At 35.6% G+C, this 19,727-nt stretch overlaps 1 protein-coding gene across 1 annotated transcript; it reads left to right on the top strand.

Annotated features, from left to right (window-relative positions):
* Positions 1-10,269: 10,269 nt before the first annotated feature.
* Positions 10,270-19,467, top strand: NPFFR2 (neuropeptide FF receptor 2; the record flags this gene model as incomplete). The annotated part of the gene is given in 5 exon segments (XM_079710661.1): positions 10,270-10,597; positions 14,211-14,310; positions 15,892-16,520; positions 16,523-16,595; positions 19,425-19,467. Coding segments are annotated over 5 exon segments (1,173 nt in total).
* Positions 19,468-19,727: the final 260 nt, after the last annotated feature.

Raw genomic sequence — 19,727 nt, 5'->3', positions numbered from 1 at the left:
GAGTGGTAAACGACCTAGTTTAAATACTCCTGTGCTCACTTTACACTCAAATCATCCAAGAGGGAAACCTCATAAACCCCAAAGCACATATAGCTGGGAGTGGAATAAAGTGGGCTGGGGATGCCTAGGACCAATTGGAATTTCCATGTTAAGGTATGACTCCAGACTAGTTTCTCCCCTTCATGCTTTTCTTGTGCTTGTCTTTATTTGGTATTTCCAGAAGATATGGGTATCATTAACTCTTGGAAATCAGTTCTTTCTTCAAAATGGTTGCAGGCATAAAACCAGAAGTGTGCTACTAACATCAAGGGGATATTCAAGTTAAAGAAGGTTTTATATGCAATGAATACATACATAGGGTATTGTTAGGTGCCACAAGAAATTGGGAAATCTGTTATCTTTTTTTGTTGTTGTTGTTGCTCTAGTGTGTGTATGTTTGTTTCTATTTTATAAGTTCTGTTGCTACGGTTTGTTCTCTCCCCCTTCTTATATTTTATTACATTTAAAACATTTTTATTGGAGTATAGTTGATTTACAATGTTGTGTTAGTTTCAGGTGTATAATGTAATGATTCAGTGATACACATACATATAATCATTCTTTTTCATATTCTTGGGAAATCTGTTATCTTTCTGTAGTCTAAGTATTTAAGGATCAATGATTAGGAACATTGAATTTTAAACAATTGTAGTACAACGGCAAATTTTATGTTAGCTTTTAGAAGTGTATGAAGTACTGACACTATACGTGGTATGATTTATATTTAATATTTTTAAGGGATGTATAATTGACATATCTGAAAAACTTTCACTTAATTTTCAACACAATATATATACTTTGGCAAGTAAATTTAGCTGTTCAGAAAGTAAATAAAAAGCAGCCAGATTTCTGTGGGATACAATTGAGCACATTCATTTGAGTAATGCTAAGTCATAATATGAAGGAACTTTAGTTAAAACTCAGATGTGAGATAATACCATTTTCATTTTAAATGGATTTTTAAAATGAATAATATAGAAGAAATATATAATTAAAATTATAAAGCATAAAAACTACTTTAAATAGTATAAAATATATGTGAATACATACATGTTTACAGAAAAAATTATTTTAGAGAAAATACAAAGAAAAATATGATCTTTTACTACATAAACATACGTATTTTTATTTTTAACCTAAAAGCACTGTAAAAATTAAATTGCAAATTGCTAACTGGAAATAATATGTGAAACATATTTAACAAAGGATAAAATTCCTATTAAGAAAGATCTTATGAACCAAAAAATGAACACTTCAATATGAAAAAAGACAAAAGCAATAAACAATCACTTAAAAAAATAAAAATTCCAAATTCTGCAACAAAGTTCAACTTCATTAGTACTTAAAGTACTTAAATGATATTTAAATAAGAAATTAACCATTTTTAAAAATGGCAAGTTGGCAAAGCTTAAAAAGAAGTGGTGGGGGGCTTCCCTGGTGGCACAGTGGTTGAGAATCTGCCTGCTAATGCAGGGGACACGGGTTCGAGCCCTGGTCTGGGAGGATCCCACATGCCACGGAGCAACTAGGCCCGTGAGCCACAACTACTGAGCCTGCGCGTCTGGAGCCTGTGCTCCGCAACAAGAGAGGCCGCTATAGTGAGAGGCCTGCACACCGCGATGAAGAGTGGCCCCCACTTGACACAACTAGAGAAAGCCCTTGCACAGAAACGAAGACCCAACACAGCAAAAATAAATAAATTAATTAATAAACTCCTACCCCCAACATCTTCTTAAAAAAAAAAAAAAGTGGTGGGAATTTTAGTGCCTACTACTGGTAAGAGGGAACAAACAAGCCTTTTTAAACACAGCCGGAATAAATGTGAATTAAGACCAACTTTCTAGTAGACAGTTATCAAAATCTATCAAGCAGAAAAATGATCATACCTTTTGATGTGTTAATTCCCATTCTAGGAGTATTCTAGAAAATGCTAATGAATAGAAGCAAAGATAAAATATCAAAATATTGCTTTAACACCAAAAAAGTTAGAAATTGTCTAATTGTCCAACACTAGGTGATAGGTTAAATAAATTTTAGTATATCTTGCAAAGATCCATAGTCATCAATGAAAAATCATTCTTGGAAAGAATATTTCTTGACAGGAACAAATACAGTGTATCCTTTTATTTCCCTAGTTATACTGGAAAATAATTGACATATATCACCATATAAGGCTTACAGTGTACAATATGATGGTTTGATATATATATATCTTGTGAAATAATTCCCATAGTAGATTTGGTTAACCTCCATCATCTCATAAAGATACAACAAAAAGAAAGAAAAAACCTCTTGTAATGAGAACTCAGGATTTATTCTTTTAACTTTCCTATATATCAAAAAGAATACAAATATATCTTTTTAATACAATTCCAATTTTGAAACTTTTAAGTAACATGAGTGCCACTTGCTAGGATATTCGCAAATCCTCAGGCCTTTGGGGTTTATCCTTCTGATAATTACATAACAGAATGTTAAAATGGAACTGTTCCGGTTTTAGTTTCAGCCAAAAATCCCAAGGTGATTATATGGGACCACCATGCAGACTTGTAAAGGAGGATCAGGAGAAACATTTATTCTCAGGTTGAGGAGATAAACAGGCCCAGAACTTGATATCAGAAGAGGATAGGGAGAGAGGTTTGTTGAGGTGTGTTGAGTCATCTACTTGCAGGATGGAGGAGTGGGGTTGCTTGCCCCTCAATTCATGCTTAGAAAAGGGACTAAAGGAGACACACAGAGAGTTTAACAGATGCACCTAATGTTTCAGAGAAGACAGCAGACTTGAGTCTGCCTTACACCGGAGACTAGATCCAAAGTGCCTGGACCTGGCTGGCTGGTTATTTTACTGATGGTGGAATGACAGAGTTGGTGGCACTGGCCAGCTTCCACTTCTAGAGTCTTTCTGGACAAAAGATGCATGAGTGTTAACTGTGGGCTGAGGTGATTGACACACCTGAACCATGGTTCACTCTGATGCTCTACAGCAGGGTGAACTGTAGGATTTCTCGAAGCTGAGAAAAGAGCCAGCAGCCACCAGAGATGAATTTCCTCACATGAAGAAGACTATCGATGAGAGATCCATGGCAATAGTTTGTGTCTCTGAAGAGCCCAAGAAAGTGCCCACAGAAGTAAGGGTCAGCTTTAAAACTTGGTCCAGTCCAAGGAACACCTCAGGGCAACCCTAGAAAGAAAAGTGAGACTTTTCCTGCTCCTTTCCATCTCCCTAACCTTGTCTATCTACAACTCTCAAGGATGGAAACTGAGATTGACAAGATGGAGGTGGAGATATGCTAGAGCAGGTCAGCAAAGAGAGCAGACAAGGAGGCATCCTTGGTGGAAATTTAAAAGTTTGTTTATTATACTCATCTGGCTATATTAAGAACTATGCTGTTTTTATCATCAGAAAATGATTCGAAAGTATTAAGACTTCTTCCAAATTTTACCCAGAGGCAGTGGGGAAATTAGCCTCAAATAATAAAATTAAAGGGTCAGCAGAAAACAAATACAGTTGCTTTTACATTGCATCTCACAAGTTATGCTTGTTCAATGTAGCTGTTATATTCAAATAAAATTGTCTCCATCCCATGTGCTTTGGAGATCCAGAATCCACCTGCCTCCCCCTCCCAGTATCTCCAGGATTTCTCTGGATATATATGAAGCAATCCTGTTCCTATCTTTTCCTTTATAGCTGCTCTTTTCTATCTGCCCTACACTAACCCAAACATTAGAACATTTCCCTTGATGATTGAAAAATATCTCCCGCAAAGGCAGTTATACTTAATAGACTCACTGACAATTTGGGGTTGTAGGCAGGGAGTAGTACAAAAGTTAGTTTAAAATTAAATATTAGACATGATAGATTCTAGAAGTTGCTTGGTCATATTCATCTCACTGAACCTTTTTCTGATGAGTTTCCAACTCTCAAGTGGCCCACCCCCTCAGCTATGTTGCTGACCCTCTACTTTTAGGAGACTCTCTCTATATGTTTCCCAACTTTTCCAGTTATTAGCTGTGGAACCTGGGTCAGGTTACTTAACATTTTCCTGTCTTACTTTCCTTATATATTAAATTGAGATATAGTTAGTAGCTACCTCATACTGGAAAGATTAAATGACACATAAAGCAATTAGCATAGTTCCCAGCACAGAGGTGATATTAAAATACTCAAAGGTAATAAAGTACTTAAGGTAATAAAAAACTTAAGGATATTAAAGTACTTAACTCTATCTTGGGGTATTCTACTCAATGTCGTTATGACCTGGAGGGTAAGGTTTTATTGGGACAGTTGCCTTCTCACACGAAGAGAACTCCTTCAAGTATTTTTCTAAGTGAAACAGTTCTCATCCCAGTAGAAGGTGTTACCTCCTTAAAAATAATATTATCATGCTCCCCAGGACATTTATGTAAAAATAGTATAAATGCCAGTAGGAGATAGACTGAAATATTAGATTGCACATTTCTAGATGTAAGGCCCTGAAAGGTTATTCAATTCTCTGTGCATATTGTATTTTATAGCTAAAACCTGAATTACTTTTCTTGAAATCAGAGATCTTACTCATTTTCATGACTGACTAATAATTTCAAAGATATAAAACAATTAAAGGGACTAATCAAAGAAGGTCTGGGACACTGAAGGTGGCTCTTTAGGACCCCTCTTCCTGCATTAGATGCTCATTCTCTGGCCCAGAGTAAAAGATGAGGTCTCTAAGTTAGGTTTTGTGGTATCACCTATCACAGCAGAGTGAGTGTTCAGTCCACGAAATATCTCCATTTTATATCTCAGCTTACATGACATTTTCTAGGGAGTCATACCTCTTCAAAGGCCATCATCTTAGAAAATAGCATTACTCTACCTGGAGGTCCATTTATTACATCCAGAAGAACATTAGTCTGAATCATCAGCCTTCTTTTCTTTCTCTGGGGGCTTTCTCCCAATGTTTTGGGAGAAAGTGGATTACCAGCCAGCTTCTTCAACACCTTCAATCAGTTCACTCTCTGACCTCAGTTACTATTTCTTTGCCACAAAATTCTAAAGTTATTATTATTTGTCTGACTACCTTTTTTAATATTTTAAACAAAGAATAATGTTTCTAATACCTTGACGACCACCAAGATTTGAAATACCCAATGAGGAGTAGGAATAAATCATGTTCACAATGACCGTAACTCTTTCAAGCTCTTTTGGTATCCTTTTGCCATCTCAATTACTGATACCTTCAATTGTGCACAGTTATTTGAACCTTCTGATACGATTTAATGGAAACAGTTAATTGAATGTGCAATGTTTCTAAAGTCAACTTCACTTCCTCCTCTGGAAAATCCAGTTTAACATGTTTTATATCAATCAGAGGTTTCAACTCAGCTTCATAAAGCATTTCTTTATCTCGGGGAGCATCATTTACATACATCTGATTTTCATTTAATTATATCACTGAACTTACACTCTATTACACCATTTAGCTGTGACAGAGGTTTATGTAACATTTGACACATGGTACATTAGTGAAACTTACAGTATCACTCAGGGCAATGTGTCTTTTTTTTTTTTTTTAACACTACAGATTAATGACAATCCAATCTTCTTTCTCCAGAGAAAAGAAGTTCAAGGGTTCTCTCCCAATATTGGCTGTTAATCAGCACCAGACGGGAGGGTGATGCTGGCAAAGCTCCTCTTACCCTCTCTGATGCTTCCAAACTCTTTTTGATCCAAAGGAGTGTTGGAATCTCTCTTCAGCCTGGACTTCTACAAAAGCTCTCCCTTCTGTGGTGTCTTCCCATATCATCAGTATGCACGTTTTCCAAGACTGTGGCTGAGAAGAGCTGGAGCCAGTTCCTGGGCTCCTGCTGCTTCCAAAGCCCCATATGAAGTCTGTCTGCCTATTAAGCAATGCACAGGAGGGCGAGACTCCTCCGGAATCCCTTGGCATTTGGTGCTGGATCCCACAGCTCCCACAGAGGCACTTTTGTTCATGAATGGATGCCAAATTTTAGTTGTTAAAAGGGGGTGGAAAATTTTATGCTTCCATGATGCTGGTGTCCTAGGGTGATATATTCGAAAGTGCTTTGAAAATTGAAATATTAGGTGGTATTACTATATGTCTTGTAGTTATTGCCATTGATTCACCCCTAGTTTGAGCATGTGTGTTTACAACATTTTTGTTCTTGCTGTTTTCTCTGTCTCTCCTCTTCAGTTATTTTAGCAATCTAAGTTGTCATAACTGCTTGCATTTAATTTACTCGGTTCAGAATTATTAAATTAGTTACTTAATAACTGTAATACCTTTTAATGATAATCATCAGAATTTAGATTAGATAATCCAACATAGATAGAAGTAAATACTGCCACCTTCCTGTCCTTAAGTCCTTCCTTGTATAAATATATGGAAATTAAAAGGAAAACATGAAGAATACAGTAAATAATAATAGAGGCAATAGGAGAAAGCCCAAAGAGAGAAGGATGACAAAAATGGAGAGTGCTGGCCATAGTTGGCTTTGGTGTGTCTGACAGTCTAAGTAGCCAATGCTTGATGACAATTGCCAACTTGGTCCCTTTAATGAGTCACTGATACAAGAATAAAGAATATAGACTGTTCTTTCAGATGATCAATTCTTTCTATGATATGTGTGAGACAGTATATTACAGTATATTTAAACCTAATAAATTAGAGTCTTTATGGTTTCTTTCCTAATTGAAATTTGGAAGATATAACTATTTGGGGTAAAATAATATCATTTCTAGCCAGTATATGACCTATTACTATTGTGAACTTATAAGAAGAGCTTAAGCTATGTCATCTGGTTTTATTCTGTATAGTTGAATTCAGACAATAATATGGAAGCATTTTTTCCAGACTATAAAAAGAAAATCTGGAAACAGGAAAAAAGTTGAGAAATATATAAGCAAAAAAAAAAAAAAAGATAATATCCAAACATTCCATCTCCCAGAGTAATCTACTGTTAGTGTTTTGGCAAGTACAATTACAGGAAGAAAAAAATTTTGAATAACTTCTTCCCCTGACTTCTCTTCCTGAAGTCCTAGACTCTCTTCCTATAGATAGGAGTCTGAATAAGTTGTGGTAACTTGGGGTTCTAAATGGAGCTCATGAAGTTTGTCCTATTATATCTGTTTTCTCTCCAGAGTTGAAGATGAATGAATGGTAAAGAAATCTCACAAATAAGTATTTTATTTATCACATATTTTCCCATGTAGAAATAAAGAATATAAGACTAATTCATGGTAAAATGGCTTGTGTTTACAATTTAGTTACTTAACATGTAAATACTAACTTGTAAAATTCAGACTTTCTGTTATTAAAAGGACATCACACATTTTCAATGAAATATTCCAAAACTACTGAATCATCAGTATGGGTAGAGTGTAAATTTGCCTTCCTAAAACTGGTATACTCAATTTTCTTATTCCTTATATTATTTCATCTAGGAATGAATATGATTCACAGAGTACACTTTAAATAATTTTGGCTTTAAAGGTGTTCAACCAGGGGTACATTTTATTTAAAACTTTTTAATCAACTGTATGGAATATTTAAGTGCCCAGCGAGAAAGATGCCAGACGTATGAACAGCAAAGAGCAGTTGTCTTTGATGCATTACACTGAGATAAGTGAGTTTCCCCAGGACCAATCAGAACCTGACTTTTCTCTGCCTCACTATGGTAATACTATGGGTGATGATGTTGTCCCCAAAGTCACATTATTATAGGTCACTATAACAACACTATGACCTCATGTACAAAAGTTTTATAATTGCATGTCAGGAAGAAATAACACTTAAATATGACAGATTCTTTGTTTGACTCTCTGTATTGCATTTTGCATGCTGTCTTGCCAAACATAGTTAGCAAGCCAATAATAGGGATAGTGAAACCCATGTTGGCCCCCAAAACAAAATATGATTTTAGTTTCTCAAAAATCTATTGGAAGAAAAGAGACACTTCTCTTTCAAATGGCTGACATGGAGTTTAATTTAATACAGCAGAAGATTCCATCTTAACCCTCCTAACACTCTTATCACAACAGATATACCATGGATGCATATCTGCTTTGGACACACATGGTTGCTTTCAGCCAGGTATAAGAAAAAAGAATGTGCAAATATAGAGCATTACGTCTTATGATATATTCTACCCATATGCTTGCCAGCTCTAATTGAATCCACAGACAGATGGTTTTTATTAGTAACTCTTAGCTACCTACATTTTTCTCATGCCTTTCTCATTTGTATTTAAAGTGCTTCCTTGTCTTAGGTACAAATAGCTTTAAATATTTGTGTGAATGCTTCTCTTTTGGAGACTTTGACTGAAATGATTTTTCTCAAACTGGTAGGTTTTCTCAGTGTGTCTCTAGACCCCAAAGACATTCTCAGCTAGACTTTGTATAGCAGCCTACATCTGGTTCTACTCAAATTCCTTTCTTTTTCTCTTGTCCAAGCCCTCACCTCATCCCTTTCTCACTTTGCTTTTCATTTCTTGTTTTTATTTGGCCTTAGGAATAAGAAATACAGAAAAGCAAGGATGAATTTTAAAAATTTGAGGAAAGGGAAGAAATTAAATGGAAAAATAATGGGAACTGTTGGAGAAAAATGATCCTCTTTGAGTTATTTTATATTAGTAACAAACTTGTTTACTCCACTGTCAAATTGATTTTCATTTAAGGACATGTATAACCAACCTTCTGTCCAATTTACAGGACATGCAAAAAAGAGTTAACAGGTAGGCCTGAGACTGCTGTCTTTAGAAAGGCCTGCTTGCAAGTTGGGCCCTGGGTTAGAGTCTGGGAACTTAAATTCTAAACAGTTCCCTATACTGATATAAAGTTTCCTTAAATGGTAGAGTGGCTCACCATGCCTAGTTTGTTTGTACGACCACATAGTTCATGCTGCACGCTTACTTTCCATCTGGGAGTCTGGAATTTTGATGTATACTAAAAAGAAGTTGCCTATATGACCATTCTCTAATTAAAATCCTTTTCACACACGTTGTCAACTCAAACTTGTTGCTGGAGGAATTAAGCACGTCCACTGAGAGAGGACTCTTGGAAGCCTGTGCCTGGTTTCCTGCAGATTTTACTCCATGTGCCTTTTTATTTGCTGATTTTGCTTTGGATCCCTTTGCTATAATAAATATTAGCAGTGAATATACTATATGCTGAGTCCTGTGAGGCCTTCTAATAAACCACCAAACCTGGTAGTGTTCTTGGGGACCTCTGACACACATTGATTGAAATGTCTTTCTTAAGACTTATAAATTTTAAATAAATATTTATTGAATACATATTATGTGAATTGAATTATGCTATGTGAAACCAAGATAAGTAACCCAGACCTATTTTAAGAAATTCACAGTTTTGTGGCTATGTCAACATACAGAAGTGTATAAAAAGAATATCCAATTAACTGAGTCAAAGCAGAACAAGGAAAATACAAGAAACTTATTTCAATGGAAATTCTGAAGATGTATCTTCATCTCGTTCAAATATCAGGAAAGCTCATGGCATGTGAGTTAGCATGTTAGTTAGCAAAACAAGTAGGTTTTGACAGGTTATGATATCTGAAGGATGGAGGAAGAGGAGTTTTGGACTGTTTCCCTTGAAACTTCACAAGTGGATAGAAGGTATAGCAAAGAAGTGAATAATATAGAGTATATCAAGGAAATACAATATACTAATAATTGTTACTTGTGGCACAAAGTGGAATTTTCAAGTGCTCTTGATTAAAATCCTAATAATTTGAATGCCTTATTTATAACTCATTTTTATGCAAAATTTATGGATTATTATAGAAGGCCCATCAATATATATACGTATCGCTGATACACTTCATTGTACAGCAGAAACTAACACAACATTGTAAAGCAAGTATACTCCAATAAAAAAAATTCCGTAGCATTTTATTTTTTTTTTTTTTTTTTTTTTTTTTTTGCTGTACGTGGGCCTCTCACTGTTGTGGCCTCTCCCATTGCGGAGCACAGGCTCCGGATGCCAGGCTCAACGGCCATGGCTCACGGGCCCAACCGCTCCGCGGCATGTGGGATCTTCCCAGACCGGGGCATGAACCCGTGTCCCCTGCATCGGCAGGCGGACTCTCAACCACTGCGCCACCAGGGAAGCCCCGTAGCATTTTAAAAGCATCTCTCTTAAACTCTCTTAAACTTAAGTTCTCCTGGTTTCTAATCATGTTTTTCTTTTCTGCCTCGTCTTTGTTCAGGTCCATCATGAGTGAAAACTGGGACTCAAACTCTTCGGAAACCTGGCATCACATTTGGAGTGTCAGTGACACAAAGCACGACCTGTATGCAGATAGCAATATCACCTATGTGAACTACTATCTTCACCAGCCTCAAGTGGCAGCGATTTTCATTATTTCCTACTTTCTGATCTTCTTCCTATGCATGGTGGGAAATACAGTGGTTTGCTTTATTGTAATGAGGAACAAACATATGCACACAGTCACTAATCTCTTCATCTTGAACCTGGCCATAAGTGATTTACTAGTTGGCATATCCTGTATGCCTATCACGCTGCTGGACAATATTATAGCAGGTATGTTGATTTGCATGCAGCTCAAACATACTATGAGAAAATATTTGTCTCATATCCCTGAAGCCATGGCAGCGTCATCCATTCACTCACAAATATTTATTGAGTTCTAAGAACTGCTCCAAGTAGCTGTTCTTATGGGGTCTACATGCTAAAGGAGGATAAAAACAACAAACAAATAGCTATATAAGTAGTCAGAGAATAAAAAGAATTATGGAGAAAAATAGAACAAGTGACAGAGATGAAGTGTGGAAGTTGTTATTTTTATAGAATGTTCACTGAAGGTCATCAGTGAATGGTGACACTTCTTACCGAAGACTTTGAATTTGCTTAACAGTTCAGGGCACATATAATATAGTAGAAATATTAAGAATATTATGGACTGTAAAGTTCAAAGAACATGTGGTTTCAATTGATGCAATGTCTTCAATCTAATATAAATAGATATTTAAGCCCTCTCGTGGTTGGCTGAGAGATTTCCAACAGTTTTTGATGGAAGATGGAGTAACAGAGCCAATAATTTCTCACAAAGCAGTAGTTTCACTCATATAGTGGTAATTTACATGTGCAACATAAGTAATGGTTTGGGTATTACCCTAGAGTACTTCTGGGCCCGTATTACCACTTCTTTAGCACTACGTTATACACTCTGCAAGTACAGGAACAGTGTATCTATACCTCCCAGTACAGTTTTGGTGCATAGTACCTGCTTAATAAATATCTGTTGTATTAACTAATGAACAGCACTCAATATATACATATTCTAAATCTGTATGAGAAAAAAATGAAACCAAAGCAGCATATCAAAAAATATTTAGATCAACATGAGCCATATCATAGTTCTTTTCCTTTTGTGGCATTCAACATTGGTTTACTGAAGAATAAGAGGTTTCTCTTTAGAATTTACTTCTGTTTCTTTCCTTTCTCTGGAGTGGGAGTCAGGGAGAGTTTAGATTGCCTATTCTATCATCAAGTACTATATAGATTCTGCGTTTTTCTGATGCTTGTAATTAGAAAACAATATTTATTAAGGATGTACATTGTCAAGATATTGTGCTAGACAAAGAGAGTGAAAGAATGGATAAAAATTTTTGTTACTCTCAAGAAACTTACTTTACCAATAAGAAACGCTCTTAATATGTCCCCCCCAAATATCTATAATTAAATTATTATTTAAGAGTTTTTCATATACAGTATCCTTCCTTACCCCTGATTCCCATTCCAGGAGGCAGCCACATCCAGCATTTTTTGCCTTTATTTTTGGTAATTACTACCACATTGCTAAATAACATGTTTTTATTCTAATATATTATCAGACTGCAGAAGATGTAATTTAGTTCTCATTATCCTCTTCTACCCCAAGGGGTGGTTTCCCTCACCAAACTCCACTGAACTGACAGCACTAGGACAAAAGAACATAAATCTGTAGAAACTGAGTATCTGAATATGAAATTGGAAAAACAACATGATTGGCTGAAACTTGGTACAAATTCAAGCAGATGCATTTATGCAGAACCACAAATATACATTCACAGTCTTTACCTCCCTCATTCTCTCAATATACTCTATGAGTATATCATAGTTTTTTGTTAAATCAATATTTAGAGTATGCATTCCTATTATTATATGTATCTTACCCCCTGCTGAGCCAAGTAGAGTACTATCATACCAACTTTTTCTCTTATAAAATGTTTTTTGTTTTCCTGCCTTTAATAGGGGCATCATATTTTGATTTGCTTAGTGTTTTTGGAGTGTACCTGTCAATAATGTATGTTCAGATTCTCTTCCAGGAGAGTTAAATTTCTTGTCAATACCTTCAAACATATGGAAAACACATCCAAAAAAACGTAAATGGCATCTTTTTTCCTGGAGATACCCCTCCAGGTACTCTCTATCCTCTTGTTCCTATCCAGACACATTGCTCTCCAGGTATGGAGCTCAGCTATTGCTCTGGGATGTTCCTTCACTGAGAAGCTAACAATTCTCTTCACCTCTCTTTATACTCAGTCCCCTGTGTTCTGGATGCCATTTCTTTTTTCTTGGTTTATTCCCCTATTAACTTCTTGTGAAAGGGTACACTGAGACAAAAAATGTTTGAGATGTTGTAGTGCAAATATCTTTATTCTGCCTTCACACTTCATTATAGTTACCTGGATAAAGTATTCTAGGCTGGACTTTCTTTTTCCCTAAAAATATTTAAAGAGATTGCTCTATTGTTAATGCTGAGAAATTTGGTGTTGTTGCTGATGCTATCTGACCCTTGCTTCTTTTATTTATGACTTGTGTTTTGCTTTTCTTCCTAAAAGCTTTTAGAACTTCTCTTTACCTCAAGTGTTCTGAATTTCAGGCATTTAAGCCTTGATGTAAGTCTTTTTATTTTCCATTTTTTGTGCTAGACATAAACGAGGTCTTTTCAATCAAAAAATGAATGCTTTCAGTCCTGGGAAATTTCCTTGCAGAGTTCTACATCTTCCTTCCTTCAACTCGTATTAATCAGATATTGGAGGTGCTGTGTTGCCATTCTTTAAAAATTATTTTTCTTCCATTTTCTTCTCCTCATTATTCTACTTGCAAAGATCTTCTCAACTTCCTCTTCCAAACTTTTTGTTGACATAAAGTCAACAGCCATTTCTGTTATCATATTTTAAATTCGTTGAGCTATTTTTATATTCTTTGTGTTCCTTGTACTATCATGCACATATTTTTCATGGACAAAATGTATTTTATCTCTGAGGTTATGAGTAGTAATTTTCTTTGTTTTTTAATTTTTTGTCTACCTGATTCAGATTAGTTTTCTCCTGTTTTATTCTTCCTGTTTATTTTAGTTTCCTTCTTTGATGGTTGAGGTTTCCCTAATAGTCAACTACTATTTAGCTACTTGTATTTCAGAGTGAGGTACTATGTGGCTGCTTTGAACCTCTGCAGAACCGGGGTTTGAGGTTAGGCCCACTCTCGGCTTCACTAGTCTGGGTCATTCATTGGGAAATCCACAGCTATCAGAATCTGCCAGTGAAAATATGTCAGTGTTCTTGGAAGGATCACTTGTCCCAGAAGGAAATTCTCTAATCTACTGCCATAGGGATTATAAGTCTGGCAGCTGCATTCTGGAGCTGAGTGGGTCTCTCTACCAGCAGTAGGAGCACATGCAGAGTGTATATGTACTTCCACTCTATCCTCCTGCATCATTGTGGCATAAAGCCATTCAAGCACCAATTTTAAGATGGTCTGGATAGACGACAGAATGTTTTTTTAAGTATGCTTGGCTTATTTAGGTTATTGGAAATATTTTTAATTAGATAAGAGTATTTTTAAATAAGCTATAGGATAGTTTTTAAAAGATAAATTTAAAAAATCTGAGCAATATGTAACATTGATCTCTTGGGAAACTAGAATATTTGCTACACTTACTGTGTAAGTTTTGACCTTATTAATATACTGAAAAACAGAGATCTGAATGTATTAATGAAAATAATGGGAAACATTGATTGTTCCCTGGATATCATTTAGGAAACAGTTGTAGCTGTCTAGTTTCATGTCTTTCTCTTCATAATTTCAGTGAAATTTAAAAAAATATATATGATCTTTCCAAAGACTAACTGTCCCATTTCCCTTTCAGGATGGCCTTTTGGAAATACAATGTGCAAGATCAGTGGCTTGGTCCAGGGAATATCCGTGGCAGCTTCAGTCTTTACTTTAGTTGCAATAGCAGTAGATAGGTAGGTCAGCACCAAACTCTGAATCCAGAAAATTGGGCATATCTGCAACTAATCCACCTAACCAGTGAAAAATGTATAATCTACTAAATTTGGGTATATCTGCTTAAAATTGTATCCATAATATGTACCCCTTTAAGAGCAAGCTTACACATATATATATATGTATATATTATATACACACACACTAAGGTTTCAGTAATAAAATAAAACTACTGAAGTTTCCATATTTTAAGATTAAATAATTAGGGATGATGCATGTCTTAGTTTGGGCTGCTATTAACAAGATATCATAGACTATTTGTTGAATGAATACATGAAAAAATAATATTTGAAGTTTCAATAGCTGGTTTACAAAAAGAGCAAAATACCTAGAATTGCATCTTTGAAGTTACCCATAATTTAAGGGTGAGTAAATGGGAGAATTCACTGATTAGAAGACTAGATGAAAACTTGGAATTTAAGACAGAAGAGCTTACACCTTCAGTGAAGGACAATGGAGCAGTCAAAGCTCAAGATAACTAGTCATTATATAAAGATAAGATAAATTTGTTTGGAGTTGCTGATGGGCCACTTAAAAGCTCTAAGTTTCCTTACCTGCAGATCTGGAAAGTATTAATTTTCAATTTTATAGAGTCATCACAAAAATCAAAGAAGATTCAATAGATGATAGTACTTTGAAAAATATAAAATGTTTTACAGTTATATAATAGTATGATTATCTTATAATGAACATAATGAATATCAGTAATAACAAAATTAAGAATCACAATAACAAAATAGCAGTAAAATGAATCAGGCTTACTCTACATACTGATAATTGTCATGCTCAACAGAGGACACAGAACACTGGGAAGGTGCATAAATAGAACTCATCATGGAAACTCTCAGACTCATAGCTGTGAAACAAACCACCAAAACACTTAGTGGCTTAAAACAGTAATGCTTTAATATTTGTCACAACTCTGTGGATTGGCTGGGTGCCTCTGTGTGGTTCTCCTATTCTGTGTCTTGTAGCTGAAATCACTCACGCTTCTGCTTATGCCATGCTTGCTAATGTTCAACTAACTGGCCAAAGCAAGTTGTATGGCCAAGCACACAGATCATGTGTGAGGGGACCACAGAAGGGCATGAAGGGACATTTAAGAATATGGGCTCCGGAGCCAAAATACATGTGTAAAAATCATGTGTAAAAATCATGTGTAATTATGGGCAAGATTTTTTACCTTTTCTAAGCCTTTTCCTCATCTTTTAAATAAAAAAGCTTACAGAGGCAGTCCATGCAAACCAATGGAAAGGAGCCTGGAACAGAATATTAAATGCTCATGCTCAATGTTGACTAGTTACAATAGTACTTTGATTATTAATAGTGTCTGATATACTCCACTCATTAATTTTTTAAGTTGAAATTTATCTCATATATTAATTACAGAAACTGGTAATGCACGCCTCCCTACTAATGGTAACTTTCTATATTTGAGGGGGAATATTTATGGAAGACTGTAATTACTGAAATAAATTTAATTAATGACTTGGTCAGAAGTTATGAGGCAGTCCTTCACTGATATTTGCCTTTAATTACAGGTTCCGGTGTGTCATCTACTCTTTTAAACCAAAGCTCACTATCAAGAGAGTGTTTGTCATCATTATGATCATCTGGATCCTGGACATCGCCATTATGTCCCCATCTGCAATAATGTTACATGTACAGGAAGAAAAATATTACCGTGTGAGACTCAACTTCCAGAATAAAACCAGCCCATTCTACTGGTGCTGGGAAGACTGGCCAAATAGGGAAATGAGGAAGATCTATACCACTGTGCTGTTTGCTAACATCTACCTGACTCCCCTGTCCCTCATTGTCATCATGTATGGAAGGATTGGAATTGCACTCTCCAAGACAACAGTGCCCCACTCAGGCAAACAGAACCAGGAACAGTGGCACGTGGTGTCCAAGAAGAAGCAGAAGGTCATTAAGATGCTCCTGACTGTGGCCCTGCTTTTCATTCTCTCCTGGCTGCCCCTGTGGACTCTGATGATGCTCTCAGACTATGTTGACCTGTCTCTGAATGAACTGCGGGTCATCAACATCTACATCTACCCTTTTGCACACTGGCTGGCCTTTGGCAACAGCAGCGTGAACCCCATCATTTATGGTTTCTTCAATGAGAATTTTCGCCATGGTTTCCAAGATGCTTTTCGCCTCCATCTCTGCCAAAAAGAGAAAAGCCCAAGGAAGCCTACACCCTAAGAGCTAAAAACAATGTGGTCATCAACATATCTCATCTGTCAGCTCAGGAATCTACAATTAAAAACCCACATGAGGGCTTCCCTGGTGGCATAGTGGTTAAGAATCCGCCTGCCAAGGCAAGGGACACGGGTTCGAGTCCTGGTCCGGGAAGATCCCACATGCCACGGAGCAACTAAACCCATGAGCCACAGCTACTGAGCCCGTGCTCTAGAGCCCATGAGCCACAACTACTGAAGCCTGCACACCTAGAGCTCATGCTCCACAGCAAGAGAAGCCACCGCAACGAGAAGCCCGCACACAGCGATGAAGATTAGACTCCGCTCAACACAACTAGAGAAAAGCCTGCACACAACAACGAAGACTCAACGCAGCCAAAAATAAATAAATAAAATAAATAAATTTATTTAAAAAAACACACAAATGAGGATATTGTGCTTTGTAGAAAAAGTGCTGAAAAACCCATACAGGAATTAATGATCAAGAATTAAAACTTACCGATAGCAATGAGATGTAAAAGGAGCTGGTGTGATGATTTTAACTCTACTGTGTGTTATATGGTGAAATACTGTTGCTTTTTATGGCTTTGTACTTCAGTTCTTCTTAAGAATGTTAGAAGCTCTCTCTGGAAAATAGTAAACAAAATGACCTTCTGTTTGTAATCAATCTTACTGTATTTAAAATATATACAGAGACCCATATACAAATTTGCCTGGATAAATCAATTTTCTAGGACCAGTTTTCAAAGCCTGATCTTTTCCAACTTAGCTATTTGTATATGAATCAAGCATGTGTTTTATGTGTATATATATGTATGCAACACACATACACACATATACATTTTCTTCAAATGGTGATAAATGGGCAGTTCTTTGCATGAGAGCACATTTTATGAATTCTCCCTTTGCTTTTGAATTGGAAATTTTAGACTACAGAACTATTTATCTGTTTGTGCTTTTAAAATGTACTTAGCTTTCTTAGAAATAAGAACTGCAACAGCAAATAAAGGGACGCTGTATTTCTTTGTAATTAAAAGTTGATTTTTTTCCTTTCAAAGAGTACAAAGTTGGTAAAGTCATAACATTGTTCCATAGGAGTAATTGTTGGCTTTTTAATATTTTCATAAATGAATTTAAGCCCTAGCTGAACCCATGTTTCTTGCAGAGGTGATTCAGGATCCCAACTTGACCCCCTTTCTAATAGAATCTCTGACATAAAGAAACAAATCTTTTAGTAATGCAGCAGGTGGCAGAAGGGTGGCAGCTCTCTTCTAAAGGGCTTAATCAGAGATGTTCAACAATCATCATAAGACTCCCATAAAGTTTGAACAGAGCAAGACTGATTATTCCAGGTCTCCTACTGGGCACAAAATGTAAGGCACAGAAGTCCTACTGGATAGCAAGTTAATACTACTATTAAAAAGAGAATGGTGAACCCCTGGATTCTGCTAGGTTACGATTATGTAGTGACAATAGTAAATGCTAACTTTTATTCTAGGATGAGATAGTCCTTAGAAAATTGGGAATTATAAAATAACAAATAGTTTGGCAAATAAAAATAAATCTCTGGGCTTGGACCTATCATTAACATGGTTCAGGCTAAAAGCGTTTCAACTTTATAGGCCTTTGAGAAAATAACTGTTCAGTTTTCAATTGGTTTATGCTATATGATATTTGAATATGTATCTGTTACATATTTCCAAAACCTTTTTCAAATTTCATTATTTCCTCTACAGCATATGGTCTATGTGTTATGAAGAACTTATTTGGGACTTCCTCAATAACCATTTTTCTGATTATAAAACTCATAAAAATTACATTATAAAATATAAAAACAGGTATTATAAAAACAACACCTGATACTTTTAGAGTTTTCATGAAGTACAGAATAGTACAAAAATTACATGTAATTCCTCTTTAAGGAAAAAAAAAACCAGTGAAAACACTTATTCTAAACAAAACTTAGATCAGCATCTTGTATGTCTTTGCCAAGAATGATTACTTAAGAATGATTATTTTGTCGTTGCCTACCTCACAGTATCATTAACATATTAAATTTCTTTCTTCAACTTTGCTACTTAATTGTGAAAAATCATTTAAATTTGTTGTTTTGATTACTAGTGTAGCTGAACATTGTTCTGTCTCTTACTAATTTGTATTTATTCCCCTTCCCATTCTTAGGCCATTTTCCTGTTGTATTTTTGTTGTTGTTTTTGTCTTTTATTTATTGCTATGCATTTTTTGTATCAGCCAACAATAACAGGCAGAATGATCTTTTTTAAAAACATAAAAATAATGTCACTGCTCTGCTTAAAAGCCATTAATCATTTCTCTTCAAATTAGGAAAATAAAACAAACTCCTTACCAAGACTTATACACCTTTACTTTTCTGCCCCCGTCCACCTCTTAACCTCATCTCAAACCCAATTCTCATCATTTACACTGCCTGACTGTATGTTCCTCTATCTTTGCCAAGTTCTTTGCTGCTTCTGGGTTTGCACCTGTTTTCTTCCTGCCAGGAATGTTCTTCCGATTGGCCTCCACAGGCTGGCTCTCTCATCCTTTAGGACTCAAACTAAAACTCCCCTGAGCTTTGTTTATTCCTTCATAGCAATTCTCATTATCTGTAATTATGTTCAGAACTCATTTATTTACTTGTTTACTATCCATATGCCCTACCAGAAGGTAAACACTATAAGGGCAGGAATGTTGTCTTGTGTATCACTGTATCTCCATTGCCTGAGCAAGTGTTTGGCATATAATGGATGCACAATAAATATTTATTGCACCAATTAATTAAGTAGTTGCAAATATTTTCCAGTAATAATTTGCATTCTAATTTATTTATGATTGTTATATTTTATTTTTAGATCAATTGAAGAGAATTCAGAATATAATGGAAACACTGGATAATCTAGAAAAGCAGATGAAATAAAACGATTTCTTATCTGGTCACCTAGTGATAACCATTCTTTCTGTCATCTTAGGGCAGGTGTACATGCTTTCTTTATAGCAAAGTTAGGATTCTGGGGCATGTACTTTATAAGTTTTTATTCGTTTATAACTTTATTTATTTGTGTATCAAGAACACATTTCCATGTTGTTTAATATTCTTCAAATATTTTATTCATGTTAATACCGTTCCTTAATTTATTAAAATTCTTCTTTGTGGC

The sequence above is a fragment of the Hyperoodon ampullatus genome, assembly GCF_949752795.1.
Source record: "Hyperoodon ampullatus genome assembly, chromosome: 1".
Taxonomy (NCBI): domain Eukaryota; kingdom Metazoa; phylum Chordata; class Mammalia; order Artiodactyla; family Ziphiidae; genus Hyperoodon; species Hyperoodon ampullatus.
Note: the sequence above shows the minus strand (reverse complement) of the source record. Positions and strands in the feature narration are given on the sequence as shown.